At 40.9% G+C, this 26,021-nt stretch overlaps 1 protein-coding gene across 6 annotated transcripts in view; it reads left to right on the top strand.

The window, feature by feature from the left end:
* Nucleotides 1–897: 897 nt before the first annotated feature.
* LOC308144264 (uncharacterized protein) overlaps nucleotides 898–26,021 on the top strand; it is a 74,848-nt gene continuing 49,724 nt past the window's right edge. For 5 of the 6 annotated variants that reach the window (XM_080515348.1, XM_080515347.1, XM_080515345.1 and 2 more), the window contains exons 1-2: nucleotides 942–1,057; nucleotides 1,183–1,268. In XM_080515348.1, coding sequence (XP_080371474.1) covers nucleotides 1,047–1,057; nucleotides 1,183–1,268 — 97 coding nt within the window. In that variant the 5' untranslated portion in view covers nucleotides 942–1,046. Of the gene's footprint in view, nucleotides 1,058–1,182; nucleotides 1,269–26,021 lie in introns of all 6 variants that reach the window. The other variant, XM_080515344.1, reaches the window with a different exon arrangement.

The following is a 26,021-nucleotide window of genomic DNA, read 5'->3' as shown; positions in this document are numbered from 1 at the left end:
GCCATGAACCGGTGCTGTTGCTTGTTTTTGTAATGAAACCACACATACTTGTGCAGAAAACAATATGCTATAAACATGAACGACTCAGAGTCCGTGGACATTCTGTATTGGCAGACGACGAACTTGGATTATTATTGGATTTAGACTGAGTCAAAGTGTTTTCAAAAGTTTTCTGTTTTCACTTGAAATCCTCCTGTAAACGGAGCGTGGGATGTGGGGCAGTGGTTTGCACTCAAACTCACAAACTTAGGTTTGATTTCAGTCTAAAGATTTTTTTTTCATTTTTACCTTGTGTGTTTCTGAGGATATTTACTTCCTCCATCAAGCCAAACCATGTTTGTTTGAGTATTCTGCCTGCGCCCAATGGGATTGGATCCAACAATCCTCAGTTGCATAAAGTGGGCATGAGTAAGAAATAACACGTTGGTATGATAGCAGTTGATAAGGTGAACTTAAATCTGACACGTTTAGATATTTTCCATGATCTAATGATAACTAATTCCTCACCGCCTTTGAAAGAGCCATAAATCCTAAGTTGTTCCTCAACCCCCCCCTGCCTCCTCCTGCCTCCTCCTGCCTCCTCCGCCCCAACAAGCCAAGGCCAGGGAAAGACTTTAAAGCCCCGGTGTGAGAGGAGGAAGCCACGCCGGTGAGGAGGCGCGGGCCAAACAGGGGGAGGAGGACTTAACCGGAGTGTGTTAATTTGTATCTGGAGTTGTGATGTCTGAGGGGAGGGCTGGATTAGAAAGCAGCGGCCCGGAGAGAGACGCGGGGAGTCGGATTTCAGCGTGGAGAGGGCCCCTTGAGTCCCGACGCACTGAAGCTGCCTTTGTTTGACTGGGAACCAGAGAGAGAGAGAGAGAGAGAGAGAGAGAGAGAGAGAGGGGAAGGAGGAGGAGGAGAGTGAGTGGTTTTAAGTTTGGAGGGAGTAAGAGAGAGAGGCAGAGTGGGCTCCATCTCTCTCTCTCTCTCTCCGTCTCTCCAGTATCACGACCACATATGAACAGGGCAACTTTAGTGTGGACCCAAACTCCCCGTCACTGAAGATGACTCCACGGTAAATGAAACACTCTTTGTTTTCCATAAAGAAGCTGTTTTCAAATCAACTCTGGCAACTTTTCTCACTGTTTCATCTTGTTTTTTGGTGTTTTTTTTTGGGGGGGGTGTGATGGTCCGGGACAGCAGCATTCCTCGCTGGTTATTTGGATTATTTCTGCTCGCCCTCCGGTTCTGCAGCCGGTGCTCCTCCGCCTATCAGCTGCTGGACGGTATGTGCTCCGACAACTTGTTGCTGAAGAGTTTTGCCCCTCTTAACTTTTTTTTTGCTTGCTCAGGGGATTGCAGGAGGTGAATATGAGTGATGAAGCTCTGCTTTTCTACACTGAAAGAAGTGTGTGCTGTTGATTTGGAATAGTTTGCACTAACACAAGGAATCCCTTCATGTAGATCTTGTGAATATTGTAGCAGCTATTTTTTTTTGCACTTTTCAACTCAATTATTACAGTTTGTTGAATAAAATAATGTCTTTCTTTGTGAATTTTAACCAGTGCTGGTTATGCACAGCTACTGTTACGCCATGTACTGTATTTTGCTGGTCACTTGCTTATAAAGGATGAAAACATGACCTTTCCTATATAAGAGCTGTTTTTAAATAATGGAATATTGTTTTATATCTCATATATTTCTTGCTGCTATTAACATATAATACTGGATATTGAGATTATAGAGTATCTTCCAACTCTAAATCAGATTATAGAGCATCTTCCTCCCACTATAATCCAGATTATAGAGCATCTTCCTCCCGCTAACATTCAGATTATAGAGCATCTTCCTCCCACTAACATTCAGATTATAGCGCATCTTCCTCCTACTATCATCCAGATTATAGAGCATCTTCTTCCTGCTAACATTCAGATTATAGAGCATCTTCCTCCCACTATAATCCAGATTATAGAGCATCTTCCTCCCGCTAACATTCAGATTATAGAGCATCTTCCTCCCACTAACATTCAGATTATAGCGCATCTTCCTCCTACTATCATCCAGATTATAGAGCATCTTCTTCCTGCTAACATTCAGATTATAGAGCATCTCCCTCCTACTATCATCCAGATTATAGAGCATCTTCTTCCTGCTAACATTCAGATTATAGAGCATCTTCCTCCCACTATAATCCAGATTATAGAGCATCTTCCTCCCGCTAACATTCAGATTATAGAGCATCTTCCTCCCACTAACATTCAGATTATAGCGCATCTTCCTCCTACTATCATCCAGATTATAGAGCATCTTCTTCCTGCTAACATTCAGATTATAGAGCATCTTCCTCCCACTATAATCGAGATTATAGACATCTTCCTCCCACTAACATTCAGATTATAGAGCATCTTCCTCCCACTAACATTCAGATTATAGAGCATCTTCCTCCTACTATCATCCAGATTATAGAGCATCTTCTTCCTGCTAACATTCAGATTATAGAGCATCTTCCTCCCACTAACATTCAGATTATAGAGCATCTTCCTCCCACTAACATTCAGATTATAGAGCATCTTCCTCCCACTAACATTCAGATTATAGAGCATCTTCCTCCCACTAACATTCAGATTATAGCGCATCTTCCTCCTACTATCATCCAGATTATAGAGCATCTTCTTCCTGCTAACATTCATAATATAGAGCATCTTCCTCCTACTATCATCCAGATTATAGAGGATCTTCTTCCTGCTAACATTCAGATTATAGAGCATCTTCCTCCCACTAACATCCAGATTATAGAGCATCTTCCTCCCACTAACATCCAGATTATAGAGCATCTTCCTCCTACTATAATCCAGATTATAGAGCATCTTCCTCCCACTAACATCCAGATTTTAGAGCATCTTCCTCCCACTAACTGATGTAACTCCAGCGGAACTTAATGAACTTAATATATAATCTCAGCCACACAATGCTGACAGCTCAGGTCAGTTTGCATGTTCTCCCTGTGCATGTGTGGGTTTTTTTCTTCCTGGTACTCAGATTCTCTCCTGCGATCGACACACATGCATTACATGCCTGTTAGTGACTGTAAAGATGCCTGGAGGCATCAACATGTGTCTTTTCATTTTGCCCATAACCTCCAGCGCCCTGCCACCTTCAGTGTAATAAATCAGAATAGAACAATGCATTGATGGAGTCTTCAAACTGCCTGTAGTGCAAAGACTCTAGAGAAGTTCTGTTTGGACTCGACTTACTGTACATCTATTGCTAATAAGGAGGCAGCGATGTGACTCGTGCGACATGCACTTCTCCACATTCTTTGGAAAGTTTGTCAGCTCTGCTTATACATGAATGTCGAGGCTTTAGGTCGTAGAAGACCTTCAGGGCTTCAGCGCTGGTTTAAATTATTTCTGCTCCTGTTCGGAACAATTTATTCTTCCTGCTGTGTGTGCTGTCACAGCTTTAAACCAGATTGATTAATAGATCAATCAGGACGCTTTGGTATGTTCCCAATTAGTGCACAAAGAATTGTGGCTTTACTTTTCCGTTGAGAGAGTGGAAGCAGGCAAAACCTCGCAGCGTTGTGCACGCCGACTGGCGAGCGCCGCAATCAGCAGCGCAGCGGAATTCCGTGCATGACGTAATGGCGAATCTTTGGGATGAAGGTCGTCGCCGCCTTTATTAGTTTTCATTCTGGCCTTCAGATGGACAAGAAGAAGAAGGGCCAATATGCCACCGCTGCGTCCGTCAGTGCGCTGGAATCCCGAGTGGCATTTGGAGTTATGTGTGTGGATATCTTGACCTATGATCACCACAAAGACCTCCCGGCCACAAAAGCCGCATTGTCCACGCCGGGTCCCAGTGATTACAAAGTCTCTTTAGCTCAAGCTTAATTGCCCATCTGACATTTTGAATTCAACACCAGTTGGAGTTTAAAAAAAAAGAAAAAAAAGTGCATTCACTTCCAATCTGACGATCTTGTAAGAAGGACATTCAAATGTATTTGCATGCGACCTCGGGGTCGCACGTAAATGAGGGAGGAGGCACGACGTCGAAAAGCTTTTAAAACGAGGCATCGCGGTCCAGTTTCCTTCACTGGAGCTCCTGCAGATGTTGGCGGAGCCAGAGGCTCGGCTCTCAGGCTGTTTGTGCGTGCGCCACATTTATAATCCTCTGCCATGATTCACTTTTTCAGGACTGGGGGGGGGGGGGGGGGGGGGGCTTCTGGCTGAGTGCACCAGGGACAAATATTTCCAGGCTGCATGCTGTAAATATTCTTGCAAACGGAGCTGTCGCTGTGGAAACATTAGCATTTCTGTGTGTGATTGGAGAAATGGAGCTGATAAAAGGATTTGCTGCGAATTTGCAGCTTTTGTTTGTCACTGGTGTTTGTTGGTGGACAAACAGAGCTGGCAGCACAAAAAAAACAAAAAAAAAATCCATGATAGGAAAATCAGAACTCTCTTTCAATTTAGAACCTTATTATTGGTGGTCTGTCTTCGAGGCAGCGGCTGGTGTATTATTGGCTGAGGAACCGGTTTACATGACGTTTCATATAATAACAAGTTGTTTTTGCGTTTAGAAAACGATCTCCATTTACATGGAAACAGCAAAAATGCTGACAAAGCTGTAATTAGCATGGCAGGCCATGAGTTGGCGCTGTTGGTTATGTGAGCAGTAGCGGCGTTTTCCCATTTCCATGGAGAAAGAGCCGGAATGTTTTCAAAAAGTCCCACCTTGAGAGCCGATTTTAAAAAGTTCATCCACGGACATCCAAAACACACCAAAAGTTTTCCATTTTCACTTGAAAAAGTTGGAAGAAATCTTGATAGATTAGATGCTTTAGTTGTCATTGTTTACTGGATACAACAAAACTGTCCTGCAACAAGATTACCTGTGGAAATATGGTTGAAATAGATTAAAAGCATTCTAAAATGACAGAAAACCAATGGATACAGTTAAAAAAAAGGGTTTAATATGCGATCAGCATGTATGAATGAGTTGAGCTGACTGCTGAGATGATTAAAAAAAGCACAAAGACACAAGTAAATAAAGAAAAATGTTATAAATGAGGAACATATTTACGACGTGAACAAACAAATGTGCGCAAACTGCTAAACAAACAACTTGCTGAAACTAACAAACAAACAGGTTCACAAACAACCACCTGTTCCACGGTAACGATTCCCCCCAAACATCCGAGTCCTGAGTCGCCTTGGGGGGAATTCGCCGCTTCGTATTTTTCAATAATGAGTTGCGTGTCGACAGACATCCGAGTGCCACATATCTACACTTTATTCCAAGAACACACACATTGCAAATGCCATCTGCGGCACACATGGTCATTATCCTCACATTATATTGGTTTTAATGATCCAGCATGACATGAATGCCCAGGACACAGTTGACGAAGAGGATGATGACACAGCAGATGATTGGAGAGAGAAAATGGTAATGATGGAGAAATAACATGCAGTAATATTCCATAATTACAACAATTGCCAATAATTGACTCTGGTGTAAATCCTCAGAGGAATTTGTTTGGTTTTCTTGATCGTGAACTAATATTACTGCTCAACAGATGTCGCAGGCACAAAAGTGTTTAAACATCGATTGTAGTACGGATTTAAAGTCATGAAATTATAATGACTAATGACTGATTGCTTAAATGTGTTCCTCAATTAATGTTTCAAATAACCATATTTTACAACTTCCTGTGTTTTTATGTCTTCAAAACTAACAATTGTACCTGATTAAAGATTCCTGCATGTCCACCAACACATCCACATCATCACAGAGCATTTCAGAACCTGAAGTTTTACTTCAATAAAACACTCAAATCATTATCTCTACTTTACACTCTAGTCTCTGTACTTCTACTGAAATGGAGGATCTTAGTACTTTTGGCCCCTCTGGGTATTCATTAACTTTAACAGTATATTTAACGGCCCATAAAATGTTAATATTTGACTAAAAAACACTGTCCTTTGTCTTATAAAATCAAAAACTGCCCCCAGTCCTGTTAGTTTAGAAAACATTCTGTGTTTTGTTGAACAAAAAATACAAAACTGAACAAGATAATTTCTGCAGCAGAGTAAAGAAACAATCGGCATGAAATAGCTTTTTATTTTTTGTGTTATGATTTTGTGTCCAAACCTTAATTACTTTACGAGTGAGCATCTGCTGAATGTCTAAACAAAAACCATGCAACTACCTCACCATGAAGCGAAAGAAAGTCATTTACACTGTGTAAAATTTCACTTGCAGAGTATAAACACACACCAGAGTGGTCCGGAAACCCCCCCCCCAACATCTGGCTACTTTTCTCTCGACTAGCATTTTGTGGTCATCGTCATGATATCTCCTAATTGTTTTTGTATTATTTCATGACAAGCTTGAATGTTTCTCATGAAATATACCTGCCAAGTCTCATGTATTTCACTGGGGGGAAAAAACCTTAAATGTGATGTAAGTTGACTCACTTGTGTGTTACATCATATCATGTGGATGGAAACAAAGCGGAAATTCATTTATAAGAACATGTCACACTCTTTGAAAGTCTCCAGTGCAGTTGGGTGACCCCCCCTGCAGTGGACATGACCTCGCTCAAAATGATCCCAGGGCAAAAAAGATGGAGGGACTTTAACTTAACATTCGAACACATGTTAACAAATCCACTACCATGGGGTGAGCTGCTGTTCCTGCTCTGATGTGGTAATCCTCAATTACCCATGTTGAGATGAGATTGTGGCGAATTTTTCATCACGATTTACTGAAATACTGTGGAAAAATAGCATAAACACAACGATCGAGGAAAAACTTTAAAAAAGTCACTTTGTCTTGGGTTTTTTTCCCCCTTAAATCTTACGTCTCTGCAGCTACTGCCAGTGGGATGATGTCATCATCAGCTTTTGTTTGGACATCCAATTCTTTTCCCTGTAGGGATCAAATACATGAAATGAATATGACAACAGTAAAAGTCCTCAGAATTACAAATAAGCACTGCAATGGAATGATAATAAAGATAATGTAGAATAATTATGGTAAAATATAATGATACAAATGATTAATAAAAAAAGCCATTTAAATAGAGTGAGATGTGTTGTATAGTACAAAATACACCCAAATCAAAAAATAACAACAGTACGTTACAAACGTTTCGAGTTTACTTCGCAATGTTTTGACAACAATGTGCGTTTCCATGGAAACGGGCTAAAATTGAGGCAGTTGGGGCCAAAAGTCTTGCCTTGTCGTGTCCCCATCCTCCAAGATTAAAACAATAAATGAGGCACTATGAAGAACGCAATGACATGAGGGGCTTCAAATAGATCAAATGTAAGTTTTACTCCAATGGAGTGCAAGCACATGAAAAATCTACTCAGTAACAAAGTATTTGTACTTTCTCACGTCCCACCTCAGTCACATCATTCCCCTTAATGAAACCAACAGCAGAAGATCTGTGCTCTCAGAGCTCCCTGAAGACTTTCACATCTCTGTGGTGCTTGTTGACCTTTTAAGTTGCAAAACCAAACTAGTAATAACTTTATAATTTACAGATGATTAGTTCAAAGCCTTATTATTTCTCCGCCATTCGCTGAAATTAATGACTTCCCTCACGGGGCTTTAACATTTTATTTTTCTTTGTTGCAGCGATCGTGATTGAAACCACGGTTGTGGTTGATTACGTTTTCATGCGTCGGCAACTGATTCAAGATGTGTCGCCGGTGGTTTGGGGATGCAGCCTCCTGCATCTGTATTCCCACCGACTCCCAAGCAACGGCCCAGTCCGGTGCAGTCTGACAGCTCACATCATCACTGCGACTGTAGCACGTTTCCTGCATATAACTCATTTCCTTTTGTTCTGAGTGAAACTCTTGAAAGCCTTTTTTCATTTTTCCAAGAACACAAGACCACATGAAAGCAGTGAAAGGGTCAGTGTCGGATTTTAAAAGGGGGCTATGGTTTTTTTTGCTGACGAAGCACTTCTGGTGGCTGCTCTGCAGTCTCGGCTGCTGCATCCGCAAATAATCGAAAACAAACCATAAACCGAAAACATGTGCGACGGCCTGGAGCGTAAACAGGAATCGCTAAATTCGTCCCGGACACAACAAGCTACTATTTACGGGTCGTGAACACGGTGTGACAGGCGGTGTGGGGTGAGATGGACGCCTGTGTTCAACGCTGGGACAAAGACAGGATGTGTTAAGCTTAGGAAAGATTCTGTTTAGGATGAAGGTTTGACTCCAAATGTCTCTTTTTGCTCGTTTCTTTTATCTTTCCAGTGGTTGCACATAGATTTGTACAATAAACTGCATCATAATGTAATTTAGTTTAATCATAATTTAAGAAAATTTTTGTTTTTTTTGTTTGTTTTTTTTCTGGGACTTCCTAACAAGTTGAAATGCTCACGATAACTTATCTTTGCTTAGTCTCATTATTCCTCCATAATCTAAACGCCCATCGCTGGTGCAGTAAATCAAAGCTTTGACCATCAAAGGGTTTCCACATTAAATGCAGCAGCACTTTGTTGAATGTTTTGAACAGTTTTCCTTCTTTGGTATGTTAATGCTGGAAAGTTGAGCTCAGGCTGAACACCACTTGGGTTTCTTTATTTAGCCATGCCATCTTTATATAGGAATCGTTTTCACTTGTGTTTTATGCTCATACATCTTGAAGTTCTTACTCTCAGCATCTGAGTTGAAACGACAAGATTTGCGAGTGAAAACGGAGGACTTCCATTGCAATTGTGAGAGTGTTTGGAGTAATAGGCAACTTTTGAAAACAGCATGACTCTGTTCATGTAAACAGCAGAAAATGCAACTTTTGAATAAAACGCCCACACTTCATCTCCGTGGAAACAGGGGAAAACACAGGTTTTTGAAAACGCTCTATCTCCATGGGAATGAGGGAAAAAACGCAACTTTTGGAAAACACTCTGGATGCTAACTGCATTGTTTTCTGTCGTTTCTGTGCGAAAGGACATAGTTTTCAAAACGTTGACATCCAAGCAGGAAATGTTTCTGAAATAAAAACTCAAAAATTAAGTGTTTAAACTTAACTTAACTATCAAACTGAACTATTTTCATCTGCTACAAAAGTGTTCTTTTCCTTATTTTAGAAACGTTGTCATTAGGTGTTGCCATAGCAGGTCAACTCCTTCCATCGCTCTTTGTTTCTTGTGAGCACCAACCAAAAACGGCACGACTGATGTGAGGATTCTTACTGTACGGGTAGAAAAGAGCCATGGTTTTGTTGAACTTGCGCCAAAACCTTAGCGCCGTCATTGGTGCTTTCATAAACACTGTGCCCTTAGGCATCAATGGAATAACGCATGTGTGTGGGTTTTTTTTCTTTTAATAAAAATATAATGCCAACAACTTTTTCCCCTTGAGACCAAACTCCAGTTTCACTTACTGTGGTAATCCTTAGACATTTGCTCCACAGTGCCACTACCAGGCCCATGTTTTCTCTGACTTTTTACTAAATATTGGACTCGCTTCACCTTAGCTCAGACTTTCCTTCTCCCCAGAGGAGCCGTTTCAATGACTTTGTTGTTTCCCTCGATGCCACATTGGAAAATCTTAACGTTGGCATGACGACACATGTGGGTTTGGATGCAAAAATTCCAACTGCTGGCTTTCGTAAAGGTTAAATGTAATAGATAATTTTGTTTTTGACGAACTCAAATGCTAAGATCGCAGCAACACTAAATTGTTACCATTTAGGTTGACAATCAAGGATTCGTTTTCGACCAGAGAGAACAGATTGCTAAGTTCTAATATAGTTCTGACTTGGTTTTACCTTAACACCAAAGCCAAGTCAGTCCTTTGAAAACTATCAAACTGCAAGGAGGCAAACCGTCTGCTCCACACTCTACCGTTACTTCGTCACCTTCTCCCTATCAGTAGAGTTATAGATCGTCAGGACTTCTTCTTGATTCGATTTCAATCTTTTCCTGAGGTTACCAGTGCTTTGCTGTTGACCAGCAAAGGCTTACATGCTAGGTTTCTCTCTTTTTTCAAGTCCTCCAGCCAATTTTTGAGTTTTCAAAAATCAAAGTTCTATTTAAAACATCCAATTTCACATTAAATTACCTCGTAATTCTTTCTGGTCCGAATCTACTAGAGATAGTGTGTCTGTTCAAGTCTTATTCCAGCAAGGTAATACTTGACTTGTGGCCAAGGTTGCTTAGTTAGCAACTTAGTTTGACCAAGTTGGTGTGTTCTGGGACAAACTAATGCCGTTAGTCGACGTACCAATAGATGTCAAGCTCGAAGGTGCACGGATATGACACGGGGACATTTAGATTGAAAAAAAGTCACTGACAATATCAGCCTTGGGAAACATCATCCATCCTTTCAGCAGTGCTTTTAACTCTTTGCTCATAAAGCTGTCCGTTGGTAATATGCTTGAAGTTTTGAATAGTTCAAGCTGTGGATGTGATGCAGGATTAAAGAATGTCTTTCTTTATCAAACAGCTGTTGCATATTAACATACCCACAGCTGTAAAAAGCCATTGTTGTGGTGTTTTGTGTTGACGTTAGGCTTACGAGTGTCCTGCAGAAAAGAACCGGCTCACCAGGTTGTCATCGGACGGGATTAAGCGGTGCATCAAAACTCCACTTTACGATAATGTAAAGTGGTCCAAATAAGCATGTTTGTTTTTCCGGGAGAGGTCCTGGCTTCCTGGATTTTTGAACCACAGCAGCCTCAACGGGTGAAAAAACACGGCATTTCGAACAGTCTGGAAAGTGTCTGTCAGTGTGGAAGGATAGGCTGAAACAAGCAGGTGTCTGTTCAGCTGTGTGGAGACCACAGAGGGAGGGAGGGAGGGAGAGGAAGGACATGTTCTGTCAGACAGCAGAGTCTGTCATGAGGTCATGGAGCACAGGCCACAACTGTGTGGCTCTCAAATATGACTGCATTTCACTGCCACTTATTTAAATGTTAATTGTATTCTCAATGCCGCATGTACCGGCCGGCGTATCTGCTGTGTGCGCTTCAGGAGGCGGTTCTCAACTGAACAGTCAGCAGTGAGGACAGATTTATGAGGACCTTCATCCTTTTCCTCTGCGGACGATCCCCTCCGCCCCCTCTTGGTTTCAGCAGAGCGCTTGTTTTAAACCAGGTTGTGGATTCAGAAGATAACAAGGCTTTGCCAAATTTGACTTAATTATTAGTCGACTGAATTTGTCACCACATTCAAACCTTAAAGTCGTTATTCATTGTTTAACACCCAAGGGTCTGCAACCTTTATGATCAACAGAGCCATTTTTGTCATTTTCCACGAACATGAACATGAACACTTAACATGTTATATCATTTGACCTGCTTTTGTACCTGATTTGATCAGTTTCACTTCTCTTTTCCAGCGTTTGGGTGTTTTTTTTAAAGACAATTTTGACATTTTAGCTGTTTTAACTGTTTTGGCTCTTCTAAGCATTTATTCACGTTTTTTTTTCAAGGAATTTTCTTCCTCCATTCCTTGTAGTTTTAGTTATTTTTTCCTAATTTTACTTTACTTTACTTTAAAAATCCCTTGTTGGCCAAGAGATAAGTGTTATTTTGAAAAAAAAGCTTCATGGAGCCACTACTGCAGACAAAAAGAGCCACGTGTGGCTCTTCAGCCGCAGGTTGCAGACATCTGATTTAATCATTTAGTTTAGTTTGTCGTTGTGTATTACTTCCAGCCCAATTTAAGTGGGCCGGACCAGTAAAACACTGCAATAGTTATGTGATGCAGAGGTCTATTTTTCTGCAAAATAAAACAATTTTTTAGAGAAAATGAAGTTAAACCCAACTTGAATGAAACCTTCTGATGCAAAATACAGTGAAATGTTCAAAATTCTTCTCCTATAATTGTTATATTATGCATGTTTTTATAAACCCTGACAGTTTGAGGCTCGTTTGATAGCCATGAGGTAGTGAGCTTTCATAGCATGAGGTAGTGAGCTTTCATGGCAGCATCACTGATATCTCAGCTCAGGGTGTTGTGTTGTGTCGCGAACGCTAAAGAAATGAGAAAACTCTAAAGAAATTAGATTTAAACAAAATCAATGATTACTTTGAAATTCTTACAATTTTCTTGGTGGTTTATCCGTATTGGAGCCTTTTGTCAACTGGTTTTGGCCCACAGGCCTTGTGTTTGACACCGTTGCTGTAGGTTGTTGGAAGACTCTCAGTTCTCACTTCTCTGAGAAGGCGACACCTCCAGACATGTTAAACTAGAATAGCTTAAATACTAACCTCCATTACTTTGCAGCCCAATCTCGTCGTGGAAAAAGCTTCGGGTGTAAACTGTGAAGAAAAGGAAAAAACAGAGCTGCAGCACTGAGAGGAGTTTGTAGCTCTGCGTTCCGTTGGGTCTATCATTGTGATGGAGAAGTGCTGCACAAGCAACAGCTTGTCTTCCATAAATAACATCAGGATGCATTATCCACGGTCATCACTGACTGACAGAGGCCTCACAAGACATTGATTGCAACTAGTCTCTGATTTCCACTCCACTGACTGGATGTTGTGGTTGGTTGTGAATGTTTTATCAGAAAGAAATGCAACATTTTAGCCTCCAAGTCAAAACATTATTTATAATTGTTTTTGACGTCTTAAAACTCAAGCAACACGTATGATCATTCAATCAACTGCACAGGAAACATATTGTGACTTAAACTGAGGATCAGTTAGAGTTCTGCAAACATCAAATTTATGTCTCTTCCAATCAGGCTGATAAACTGAATTAATTAAAACTCATTTTGATCTCCAAAGCACCCAATGGTAAAGACAAATAAGTCTCGTCACTTGCACCAATTGGCTCCTCCATCAGGTAAACGTGTATAATTTGATGACATCCAGTAAAACAGTTCTGCTGAAATACTTTTAAACATACTGTTTTACAAAGGTGATAACATTCAGCTTTGCTGGAGATTGTCAGGTTTAATTCACTGCGTTGAACTTCACTGTTGGCTTATACATATTTACTCTACTTTTATCCAAATAGTCCATCAGTTATCTTTTTAGCGCTTCACGAAAAACAAAAAAGGCCTGATTTGTCAAATACAAAGATATTTAGCACGTTGAGGCATCATTTCATTACCTTTTCTCATCATCATACATGATGCACTGCTCTTGTTGGATCACGGCACTGTCCACTCCGCTCAATTTTAGATTTATTCAATGAGTGATGGCATCTGCAGCAGCTCTCCCCTCACTAACACGCCTTCTGACAAACTCTCAAGTGCTCCCACTGGACGGCCTCTGAGCACTTTACACCTGGCCACAGTTGAAACGTGTGGCTGGTGAACCCCTGCGGCTCCGGTCACGTCCCCTGTCAAGCTGATTGATGATTTAGAATCATCAACCCCCCCCCCCAAAAAAAAAAAAAGACTTCAAAGAACGTCTCAAGTTCAAACTTGAAGGAACGTGACCTCTTGAGCCTGTGGTCAACTTTCTGTCTGTGTTTCCTTTTATTGGAACACGTTTACTCAGATTCTAGAAGAGTTTGTACGCTGTTAGAGTCCTTCTTGAATAAGACGTGTCTGTGTAAATGGAGTCTTCCTGGTGAGTCCCTTGGGTGTTTCTTTTCCTTTTTCATGGCCAGCCAGAAACACAACGCGATGACGAATCCGTTTAAAGCGAATTGAAAGACGTGTTTCCTGAAGAGTGGCGTGTGGAGAAGATGCTGCCTGTGTCCCAGTAGGAGGTGGGATTCGTGGCGGTGTTAGGCCTTTTATATGCGCACTCAGCTGGCCTGCAGCTGTGTGTGAGCACACTGTCGACTCACACCACCGCGAGAAAAATCCAGATAGCAATCTAATTAATGCTTTGGTGGGAAAATACCTCATTTTCTCACCACCGCGGGTTAGTAAACATCAACAAGCATCCGTCTCTTTCCCGGCTTCGTCTTCTCTCTGTTCGTTTGGTCGCCTTCCTCTTGCAGATGTCATGCGTTTTCCCATTATTTGCTTGGCAAGGCTCTCAAAGAGCTCTGGGAAGTGCTGCTGAAAGAGCAAAAGCGTGTAAAGATCAATATAGGTTAGCAGTTGGCGCCGCCCGTAAGTGCTACTGACTTTTATACGGGTGTTGTTGTTTTTTTTAAGTGTAAGTCTGCAGCACTTTTCCATCAATAAAGGAGCAAGTGATGGTCGTCAATCTGCTTTCTCTTTTTTATTAAATCCCATTGTGATGCTCTAACTCTCCCAGTTTAAAGACCAATTTACACAACAGTGTTTTCAAGTAAAAACAAGAACTTTTGTTGCACATTTGGGGGTCAGTTTACATGACAACGGCGCTCTGAGCCACTGAAAATGCTACTTTTAGAATACGCCGCAACTACAGATGTGCACCAAGGCCATAGCAAATAGTTATAGTACAATAATGACAATGGTGTCCTCCAGAGTGACATGACTCCCAGTCCATGTTGGTGGTTTTATAGTTGAGTGATCCAAATTTATCGTCTGTTCATTCTAAAATCTATATTGTCCTATTGTTAATGTTTATAGCATATTGTTCTTTACGTACATGTGCATGCACAGGAAAAAGTCAGAACTCAAATAAACACTGTGGGAGTTTCTGGGCTTTTTGCTGTGTGGTTTCACTTCAAATTGAAACAACAGCGCTGTTTCCATGGAAACGGACATCGATGTCAACATCCTTCCATGTGAACGTGAAACTTTTCTGAAATGAACACGCAAAAAAACCCCCCAAAAAAACGTGTTTTCAATTGAACCGATGTGTAAATGGGGCCCATGAGTGTTGAGGCCTAATGTTTCAGGGACAGATCAGTGTTACAGTCATTTCTTTGGCTCTGAGTGTGTTTGTGGCTTATAACCAGGATCCTCTGGTGTGGCAGTCCATAAAATTCAGGCTTAGCAAACTTGTGTGGCTTTCCTACACTGTATTCAAGAAAGCCACAACTTTGTGTGGTCACAGAAATCCAGTCACACGTCACAGTGACTAATTCCCTCAGTCGGCGGAGATGTGGACGAGATTGCAATTGTCAGTTTGGCCCCTGTTTGGTATGCACTGAAACTTGGAAATCTGTGTTTGGGTTTTTTTAATTTTTAATGGAATCCATTACATGACCATTACAAGGTCATGACGTCCTCGTTATTAAGCTCTATGTAATTTTTGTTGATAGCCTGCAATAAAAAAAAAAAAAGCTTAAATGGTCATAACACCCCGTACATTTCCCAGGGGGGATTTTAAGTATTGTTCCAAATTTCTTCAGTGATAATGAGGGAAAGATATTTGGGTGTTTTCTGCACAGTTTCACTAAAGTGAGGCTGCTTTCGATGTGGATGGTTTTCTGTGTGGTCTCGCCATCATGAAAAATAGGTTGAAACAAAAAGAAAAATACTGTGTCGCTGTTCAGCCACTTGTATAACGGTCGCTATATGTCAGCTCAGTTCTGGTGAGTCTTTCCAAGCATCTGTTTGCTGCCTGCTTTACAATGAGAACCAGATTTGTGTACAAAGTTGTCAAGCACAACAGTGCAGTGCAGCGCCCGACTCCACCATTGGTTTATTTAACCTCCGAGCTTTGTGGATTATTCTCACATTTTCCTTGTGGTTGCTTAATCCTAAATCAGGCGGCAAACTCCTTGATATTTCATCATACTGGCACCGTTCGCCTAAACATTTATTGATTGGGTGAACAGAGTGATGGCAAAACTTTGCAGCTCGTTTTTGCTTATTTTTAGGTTTCTGCCATAACAAAATGTATAAATCCAGAGATTTTTAATTAGTCAAATCCAGTGATGGTGTAAACTGTCATTTATATTTAAAGAACTTAAAAACGCTTTACCTCAAGTTTTTGTCTGATGTTTTTACACATTATTTTCCCCAGTTATCTCTTCATATCTGTAAAACAATTGCTGTCTCTAGTAATTGGAGTATTTTCTCACGATATTCTCTCCTGCTTTCTTCCTTTAAAACTGTCAAACATCCAGTGACCTATCCTGCAGCTAAGTTAGTATCCAATAGAGTTGATTTGTTTCCTAAAATTGGGATCCCTCATGAGACGCCTTCTTGAATCCAACAGCAGTTTTATCAGGCCAAACCATCATGGAAGTGTGACATGTAACACCAATCACTATGACGTATTTTTTTACTGAGCTCCTCCATTTACACGATGTTTACAAGTAAAAAGCTAAACTTTAATTGCCTTTTAGACGTCTGTTTACATGAAAATGTTGCTCAGACCCACTGAAAATGCAGGCTTTTGATAAAAGCCCCCCAGGTGAATTTTATTTTGAAACGCTCTGACTCCATGGAAATGGGATAAAATGCAACTTTTCTAAAATGCTGCTATTGTGCAAGCACACCACGGCCCCAGTAGATAGTTCTTTTATAGCGTTTTGTTCCCTTCACATGTTTGTGTTCATGTTTCAGTCCAAAAACAACTAACAGCCCCAACCCCTCGCCTCGGATGGTGATGGTTGTACGCCAGTTGTCGCCATTGTTGAGGGATTGTATGTGCGACCCCGTGAATGTGACTGGACACTTTAAAACACCTGAAGCCATAAAAAGTTATACTTGTAATTAAAGTACATTTCAAATTGTGATATTGATATACTGCTTGGAAGTGGTGTGGTTTGCATGTTTTCCTTGTATCTGTCCCTGCTATCAGAGAGCATTCTTGTTCTGATAATCATGACTTGGATATTGCTGTGGATGAAAGGATGGATGAATAAATACCAGTAAAGTGACACTTTATTCAGGTGGCTGTGGCTCATTCGGGAGAGTCAACTTTCATTTTCAAGGCTGGTTGTTTGATGCCCCATCTCGTTATGTCCATGTGTATAATTGCCCTTGGGCAAGAAACTGAACCCCGAGGTCTTCCCAATAGAAGAGGCCGACTTACTTGGATATGGCAGCTGTCACCATTGGTGTGTGACCGAGCGTGTGAAACGACGAATGTGTCGGTAAAGTGTTGAACCAGTAAAAACATACCATTAGCGCAAAGTCCATTTATCGGCAGTCATTCTCACAAGTCATTGTTGAAAGTTTTCGCACATTTTTAAGTACCATTTCACGATTTCATGAAGTTTTTCCTTCTCGTGGTTTGGAAAAAAAGACCCTTCAATATTATTCTAGTTCGCTGCTGAAATCCTTCTTGTTTTTCTTCTTGGTGGGGTTGGCTGAACAATGCTGTCGTCGGTCCGGGAACACCAGACGCCCCAGCTCAGACTCCTGAAGCTTTCAGCAGCTTCTTTTGACCAGAGCAGAAAGAAAAACAGATTAATTGTATTCCAAAAGGTCTTTCGAATGAAGAGCAACCTCAACACTTGTTCAGATTGATCTTTTAATGAATCATCATTGGAAATCTCTACTTGTTATGCATGACTGGTTCAACAAGAAGCTAAAGTAAGATGGAGGCTTAAAAAGGGGGTCAAGAGATTAGTTATTACATTTTCAGTCAGGATTGGTCGCTGTCAAATAACCACCAATGAGAGGCACTGGAACTTGGACATTTTTCAAAAGCTGACAAATCTGAGATCAGCAAAAACGTTTAACAGCCTGGTGACACTGTCAGAGGGGGACGTCTGGGCTTCGTTGGGTTTTTCTCTGTTAAAAGCACAGAGAAATGACTGTTGTAGTTGGTGCGATATAAATAAAGTTGAATTGAATTGATGTGACACACTATAATTCTAATAGTAATAAGTGGCTGCATTTTGGATATCCGTTTACTTGACGCTTTACTTCTGCTCAGAGCCACTGAAAATGCAACTTTATGAAAAAAGTGTTCTGGAACGCTGCAACTGTGCATCCGCGTCACGGCCGGAGTGAATAATTCTTCTGCACATGTACAAGTAGATGGACAATAAGTTTCCTCTGTCGTGTCACGACTCCCAGTCCATATTCTCCTGGGACTTGGTAGTTTTATTTTGACAGTCTCCGTAATAACAATCCAACTTTGCCATCTGTCCAAACAAATGTCCATGTACTCACACCGTTAATGTTTTTAGCATATATTATATACGCGTGCATGCTAAATACAAAATGTTCAGCATTTCTGCCAGTTCAGTGGAAACTGACATCGTATTAAAAATGTTGCAGTGTAACTTTTCTGAGAATGAAAATGTACAAACAATATCTTGTCATATAAATGAGGCTGTAGTTAAAAACATGGGACAAAAGAAAGGAATTCTTCCTCCACCGCTCGGCTGATTAATACCTCACTGAGCTCATGTGCACCATGTTTGTACATATTTTAAACCACAGACTGTATTCTTATCTCTTGTACATATATTTAACATATGTTTCTACTATTTATTCCATTTTCACTATTGCTGATTTTTATTTATCCTGCTATGTTGATGTTGCCTGCTGTTTGCATTTTTTCCCCCCAATACCTGCTCAATGTGCTCGTTTAATTGCCTCCCGGAGACAAATAAAGTCTCTTGAATCCCCAAATCTTAAACTAGTTTCAGGGAATAAATAGGGTATTGTTACCATACTTTCAGTGAAATAACATCTAATTTTTCAGTTTTCTTTGCATAAGTACTCCCGGTTTGAAGTAATGTGCCGTCACATAAACAGCTCCTTCTCATGTGACGTCTTCAGCCATAATAACTGAATGAAACTTGGCAGGTTTGGACGTTCTGAAGAAGCTTTAAGTGGAAAGTCATGGCGGTTAGCAGGCCGCACGCTGCCAAGGACTGTCGTACATCCAATGGTGAAGTTTCGCCTGTGGCTCATAGAGCAAAAGTTAGTGGTTTCTTTGACTGAAGGCTACACATTGTTTGACCAACTGTTTCCATGATTTTGCAGTTTTTAATGTATTACAGCAGTTGATTTAGCCTTTTGGCCATCGCGAAGCTCATAACATGACATTTTTCAACTCAGACTTCCTCTGAAGTGAAATCCCTGCTCTGTGAGAGTTCTGCATTTACCTGAGGGTGGAATTTGTATTTTTAAACTTTTTTTTGTGTGACTAAATTATGAGAAAAGAACACAGTTTTTCCACAGTGGCTGCTATGCCAACCCATTCCTCATCATAAAGGAAAACAAGTCTTTTTTTCCAGTTGAACAATGCCCTGCATACCCTCTAATCAGCACTCTTCACAGCTCTGTTGGCAACGTGGCTGAGGGGAAGAGACGCAATTCCTTGTGATGTTGCATTTGTCTGAAGAGGCTTCTACCCATTGAGCAGGCAAACCCTGAGTTTGATAACAGTCCCACTGGCAGCAGGCAGCGGAACATGAACTCTGCTCCAATTTCCTCCCAGAAAATAACACCAACTCAGAAAATTGCCTCGCTTGTGATTCATTGTTTGAGATGTTTGAACAAAAGCTCCAGTTTGTCAGAAGTGGTACTTATTTGTTATATATAGATGTACAGTTTGATTGTTGCAGCCCAGTTGAAATAGAAAGTTTCTCTGCAGACGGAGAATTACTGTAACAGTTACCATGCGGACATATTACTGTCAGTTCTGGCTAAAGTTGCAATTTACAAGCTGGAACCACATTAGAAAGAGATTAATGGATGAAATGACAGACAAGATGTACCTACTATACTTAGTCTTGTTGGTGGAATTTAATTTTAATAGTAATGATGATAATAAACTTTTCAAACTTTTGTCGCTGGGCAAATCAGAATAATGTCACTGTTTCTTGATGCCTCACACATGATCTCCCTGAGCTGCTCCTTGAGCACGTCGCTCCATTTATTTTTAACATCAAACCAAAAGAATTGCTACAGAGCTGCTGTGACAAACATTATACAACCCGCCTGTGTTAGATTCCAAAGATGGTACTTTGTGTTGGGCTGAATGCACTCATGAGATTATTCAAGAGGATATTTTTACAAGCTGACAACTTACCAAGAGCTTATAAAAGGACAAAACAGTCCACATAGTTGCAGGGACTCCTCTGGTGCACTAATATGGTGGTTTAAAGCCTCCATGGCATCGTGATTGGCATGTTTAGATGTTGAGGAATAACCTGACTTACTGGGCGATTTCATGTTGTACCTGTGCATGGAAGGGCCTTATCTCTGGCTGGATCTTGTTGTTTTGGGGTAGAAGGTAGAAGCTCTAAATTTCAACTTCATGCTCACCGAAACAGCTCCAGAGTTTATATGAAAAACTGTTCTTTAATGTATGGATCCATCTATTTGGTGCAGCAATTTACAGAAGGATCAGAGGTTCTTCTAAGTGAACTTAATAATTACATTTTGCACTTTAGTTGCACTGAATAAATCTACTATGAATAGTGGAAACTGTCCCAGTGTGAACTCTTTATAATTCTTGTGTTCATATTGCCGGAGCTTTGTACTTTGATGAAACTTCAATCGAGCCACACAATCGTTTGTTTACCAGTCTTGCTTTCCAGCTTCACTTGGTCCTCTCGTCTTGGATGCAGCAGAGCTCAAATTGCAGGATCTATGGACCAAAACACCACAGCAAGCAGCCAAATGTTTGGCTTAGACCAGAGGAATGTCAACACACTGCCTTAATCTTTCTCTTCGGTCTCCAAAGCTGTATTATCACTTATTATTGAAAATCTTGCTATTTACTGGTAAGATCTGCAAAATGAGCCGCGCAACTTAGCAGGCTTTAAAGAAGATCACTGTTGTTTGCCTCGTAGATGAAGGAATTACATGATTGAAATACCAACAAAAACACAGTTTTGAATCCAGTTCTGTTCATTTCTGTTGAGTGATTTCACTTGATCGTCCATAGCTGACTATTTTCAAGTAACTTTTCTGAAATGCTGCTTCTGCACGAGTGTGGCGGCGTCCAGAGTGTCAGGACTCCCTGTGCAGATTCTCCTGGGTAGTTTTATAGTTGACAATCAGTTCAAGTTTATAGCATATTGTTCTCTGCACGCATGTGTGTGTGTGTGTGGCTTCATCAAACCATCTGGTTTTCAACATTTCTGCTGTTTCCATGGAAACGGAGATAGTTTTAAAAAGGTTGGTTTATAAACGCGAAATGAAAATGCAGAAACTACAGTATATGTCTTCACTTGAAATTCTATGGTGTAAATGGGGTCTAAATTACCTTTTAAAACATGTAAACATATGGACGTCATCCATCCATCCATCCGTGGTTGTTCAGATCAGGTCAAACTTTGAACCAATAATGAGCTCAAACCTCAAAATAAGATATACATACCTGTACCATCTTTCCATGTTCTTCCCAAACCGTCCCAGCAGGTGTTCTGTGTTTTCATCATTTGGAACCCATTTGTACGCAGATCAGTGTAACGCAGAGCGACTGAAACCAATTTACTCTTAAATCTCAGACTTATATACAGTGTCTGTCGTAATTTGCTCCCTGGAGGTCTGGAAACAGCTTGAATTAGAGCAGAAATGCAACGTAATTACTTAAAGCCGCAGTGAATATCGAAATGAACAAAGCAATTCCGACAACTTGATCTTTAATTATGTCTGAAGCAGTCGGAATCCGGATCCCCACGCAAGGCTTGAAACCTAAACTCCGCAGACAAATTCAGGTAATCTGTTTCCTTTAAAGATACTTTCCTTGAGACAAGTACAAGGTCGTCATGCTGTCAATTTATCTCCGGGATGAGGAAATCGACTCCAGGTCAAAATGTCTGAGGATCAAAGAGGCTGTCAGGGCAACCAGCAGGTACTTGAGGAGCTTTACGGAGGCTAACAGTTACATGCAATCTCTTCTTTTAAACTGGGACTGTCAGCAGGGAGAGAGCCCTGCTCCTAAATGTCCATAGTTTAACAACCACGCAAAAACTCGCACACATGACGGACACATGCACACACACAAACACACACACAGCTGTAGTCCAGATGACACAAGGTTGAGTCTTAACTGTGATGAAGTTCGTGGTTCTGTAAATAAAACTGACCGAACTGGAAAGCAGAGACACTATTATTCAAGAGGTGGACTGAGCTGTGTGTGGGATGAGGAAATTGTGTTCGTGGTGGAAGGAAATGTATCTGTATGATCTTTATGGGGGTCTGAATGAGGTAAATCATTCAATTTTAAGACTTGTTTTATGTGATGTTTTGTCAATGTTTAGGTTAGGAAAGAAGGAAGTTATGGTTAGAGCATGTCACCAGGAAAAGTAAAATAGGTCAATGTTAAGTTCCGTAATTTATTGAAAGCACATGTCCGTGGCAAGAAGAATAACTTTTTCATTTACAGTCAGTTCATTGGCAGCTTTTTACATGTGGCAGGTTTCAATTCCCCGACAGTGATGAAGTTCACAAACAGTGCAAATAACAAGTTCACTAACTCAATATAGAAACTGTGAAAAAGTATTTTTTTTAATATAAAGAAAATACAGCTCAAAAATGTGCACAAAAGATTGCAATTCATTAAACAATGTAAATATTCCAAAAATACAGTTTGTGAAAGACTGACCGAGGTGAAATACATTTATTAAGGTCCTGTTTACACAACAATGTTTAAATGTCCATTTACATGAGTCACTGAAGATGCTACTTTTTTGAAACAGCTCCCAACGAGGAACCTTTGGAAACTGTCCTGACTGTCTCCATGGAAACAAGGAAAAATGCAACTTTTTCCTAAACGCTTGATATTCATGGCAATTGTGGAAAATGCAACTTTTATGAGATGCACGAGTGTATGTGCGGAATCATTACAAAAACAAACAGCTCCTTCTAGTGGCCTGACATGCAAACAACATTGTTTTTAGATGTTTCTTCTGTTTCTGTGTAAATGAACATCGTTTTCAAAAAGTTGCCTTCTGAAAGTGAAGCTGTCCTCAATGAAAAATGCAAAAAAGATAAATTTTCACTTGAAGCATTGTCGTGTAAACGGGACCTTAGTTTCCATGCACTGTGCATTCATGCTCTACATTTCAACATATCTGACCAATCAGATGAAGCGCTACAACCTTAGACTGTTTCACCTCATTAGTTCAACATTGCATCACATCAGTTGGAAACAGTCTAGAATTACAAGCTCAAAAATAGTAAAAACAGGGAAGAAATGTTGCTTGTGATGTAATATCCTGTTACCTCATGGCGACGCTCATCCCACAAATGCTCGTTGAGGTTGAAGTCTTGTGTTTTCAGGCTGCAATCATTTGATCCACCTCACAAGAATCCACTGCAAATACAGGCGGGCCAATAAAAAAATTGGAACGTTTAAATATTCTTCATGCTCATCCCACAAATATGACCCAACTTTTGTGCTTTTCAAACCATTTTATCCTCGTGTTATTTTGTTTCCACTCCAAAAGATTCAAGGAAATGAGTTTTAGTCCTCGTAGCTTTGATTGTTTTAGCGCTTCCATCCGTTGCACCAAGCTCCACTTCCAAATCTCTCCGTTGCTCATTGACATGTTTACATTACGGGGGGGGGGGGGGGGGATACACAGAGACGATCCCGGGGGAGCGATACAGACACACTGAGAATGTGGCAAATAAAAACACACCGAGAGCTACTAGCCTTGACTGCGAAAACAGAGCTGTCGTTTCCGCTGCGTTTGAGGAGCAGCTGGAGCAGAGACATCACAAGCTTTGGGGCTCTTAAGGTGCTGGACCATTACGGCGCACATTGTCAGTTACTGCACCGCCGAGATAACAGTTATGAGGTGCGGCCTCTCACTCGGGGATGTTTGTCTCTTGTCTTTCGCATGCCAGAAATCACTCCTCTCTCTGTATTAAAGTTTGTGGACTCTTCACATGAATCCAAAGCCAGAAGCAAAGAGGGACATAACTGTTAGTCGTCCGTTTAATTCATATGTCCCCCCCCTCCATGCCGCTGGTACAATTTGGCATGACAGCTTCTCATAAGCTTAACTTGGGGTGGCGGTGGAGTCTGAGCTGACCCCAGAGGTCAATGGGCGAAAGTCCACTGTTGACAGGTCACCAGTCTGCCACAGGCAATTTAGAGCAATCAATTACCATAACAATTGGATTGATGGGAGAAGAAAAGTACCCTGGGAAAACACACACATGGAAAATTCAAACAGAGAAGTCCTAGATTCAACGCAGGGGAGGATCTTGCTGCCAAACGAGAGTTCAAACTACGACACCAGTGCAGCAGCCCAGAGCAATATGCCCCGGCTACTCAACAACATTTCAAGTGTAAGCATTTTTGTATTTTTGCTTCAAATAATTTCATGTTTACATGGCAATGTTTTGAAAACAGTGTCCATTTCCACGGAACTGACAGAAACACTGAAAATGGTTAAGTTCGCATGCCGGGGTTGTTGTTATTGCCCATCTATTTGCGCATTTTCAGAAAGTTGCCCTGTTTATGTGGAGGTGGAATCAAAGTGGTGTCAAAAACGTCCATAGAAGTTTCTTTTTTTAAGTTCTGCTTTCATTAACGCTGAGCACCGTCGTCATGTAAAAGGACCCCAAAAGACAATGAAAGTTTGGTTTTTTCACTTGAAAATGTTGCCACATAAACTGGGCCCTAACCCTCTCCTTGGCATATGTCTCATAATCATAACTCCTAGAACATTTATCTTGAAAATCCCAAAACTACCAGAAAGCAAAGAAAAGCAGCTTCACATTAGAATAATCCAATCACCCTTAAAGCTGAGCTTCCTGCCAAAATTAGACACTAATCCATAATTGCCAGATGTAAAAAAAAAATGGTTAAAAGTTAAAGTTATCTTATAAAAAGGACAAGTGACACTCAATGATTGTACCTTTATTTGTGAGGGGGAGAGCAATTCTGTTTTAAATCCAAGCAAATCCAGTCATTCGATTGGTGAAGGTTTCACGTTTCTCTCTATTTCTGTCTCTCTTCCATCATTCTCCATCTTTCTGTTTACACCCTTTCTCACCCTGTTCTTTCTCTCTCCTCTTACATTCGTCAAATGAATCTACACCCGACTGATTATCACGGTATTATCAGTATATGTAGACACTACCAGCATCCTACTGTTCCTAGGTCGGGGAGAGGGTACTCCACTCCAAGCATGTAAATAGCGCCTTATGATAACAGACCAATGAGCTTGACCTGGTTTTGACCTGACAAATGATGCTAACAGCTGCTGAGTGTTCTGGGCTGTTGCTGGACACTGAGGTCAAGGATCGGGGGTCACTTCCTGTGACCGTGTTATAACCCAATTTACCAAGCAGTGCACTTGGAGATAGTCTGGATGGAAGAAGATGTTATGAGGCCTCTGGGTTTAGAGGCTGAGGTGGTTCTCCTTAGAGATCAGCAATAACATTATCTATCCAGGGGTCCACCTACTTATTTAACCAACTGAAAGCTGACAGGCTGATTTACTGGACCTTTGTGTAACACGATGCAGCATATTCTTGTATCTCGTACTCCGCCACAAAAAACCGCCAGACCTGTGGGCGGTACATTTACTGCATCCAAACAGAGAGCAGTTGTATTAAATCAAGATTCAAATCACGGGAACTTTATCTCTCGGCACAGGCTTTTATAGAGAGGCGCAGGAGCATTACAGAGCGATAAAGCCTGGCTCGCATTTCGTTGAGAAGGTGCAGGACGAGTCCGGTGCTTTCAAGTTCTTTCATGCTGACATGGTGCATTGTCTGCCGTACACAGGACCGATTCAACTGGAGCCAAACGCTCAAAACCTTTAAGAGATGGAATATAGTGTGGTATAATGTAGCCCTAAGATTTCCTCATCTGAGTCGTAAAGACCTATTTCACAAATGAACCAACATTTGAAAAGGGGTTGTTTGTAGAATTGTCTAAAGGCCATACAATAAGGGAATGCATCTGCTCCTTTTCCTAAAGATAACTCTGTTACAGCCTCATGAGATTACATAAATGACACGTCTATGCCGACGCCACACACGACGTTTCGGGTTTGAAAAGGATATAAATCTTTTATTCAGCAGCTCCTTGGTTCTTCAGCTGTGGGAGGAAAAGTAACAACGGAAAGTTAATCCACAGAAGTAGCAACCGACTTCAACTTTCAATACCTGGCATTTCTTTATTTTTACTGTTTGTGTTCGACGATACTGAGAAGCTCGTGCTATGAATGAGTGACGCTGAAACATTGATGCACGAGTAGAAAGCGGTACTTCTTTTATAATTCCATAAAGAGTCTCGGAGCCATTGAGATGAGAAAGACACAAGCCAGGTCAAAG

This window comes from Blennius ocellaris (assembly GCF_963422515.1).
Source record: "Blennius ocellaris genome assembly, chromosome: 19".
NCBI lineage: Eukaryota > Metazoa > Chordata > Actinopteri > Blenniiformes > Blenniidae > Blennius > Blennius ocellaris.
This window is presented reverse-complemented; position numbering and strand designations above follow the sequence as displayed.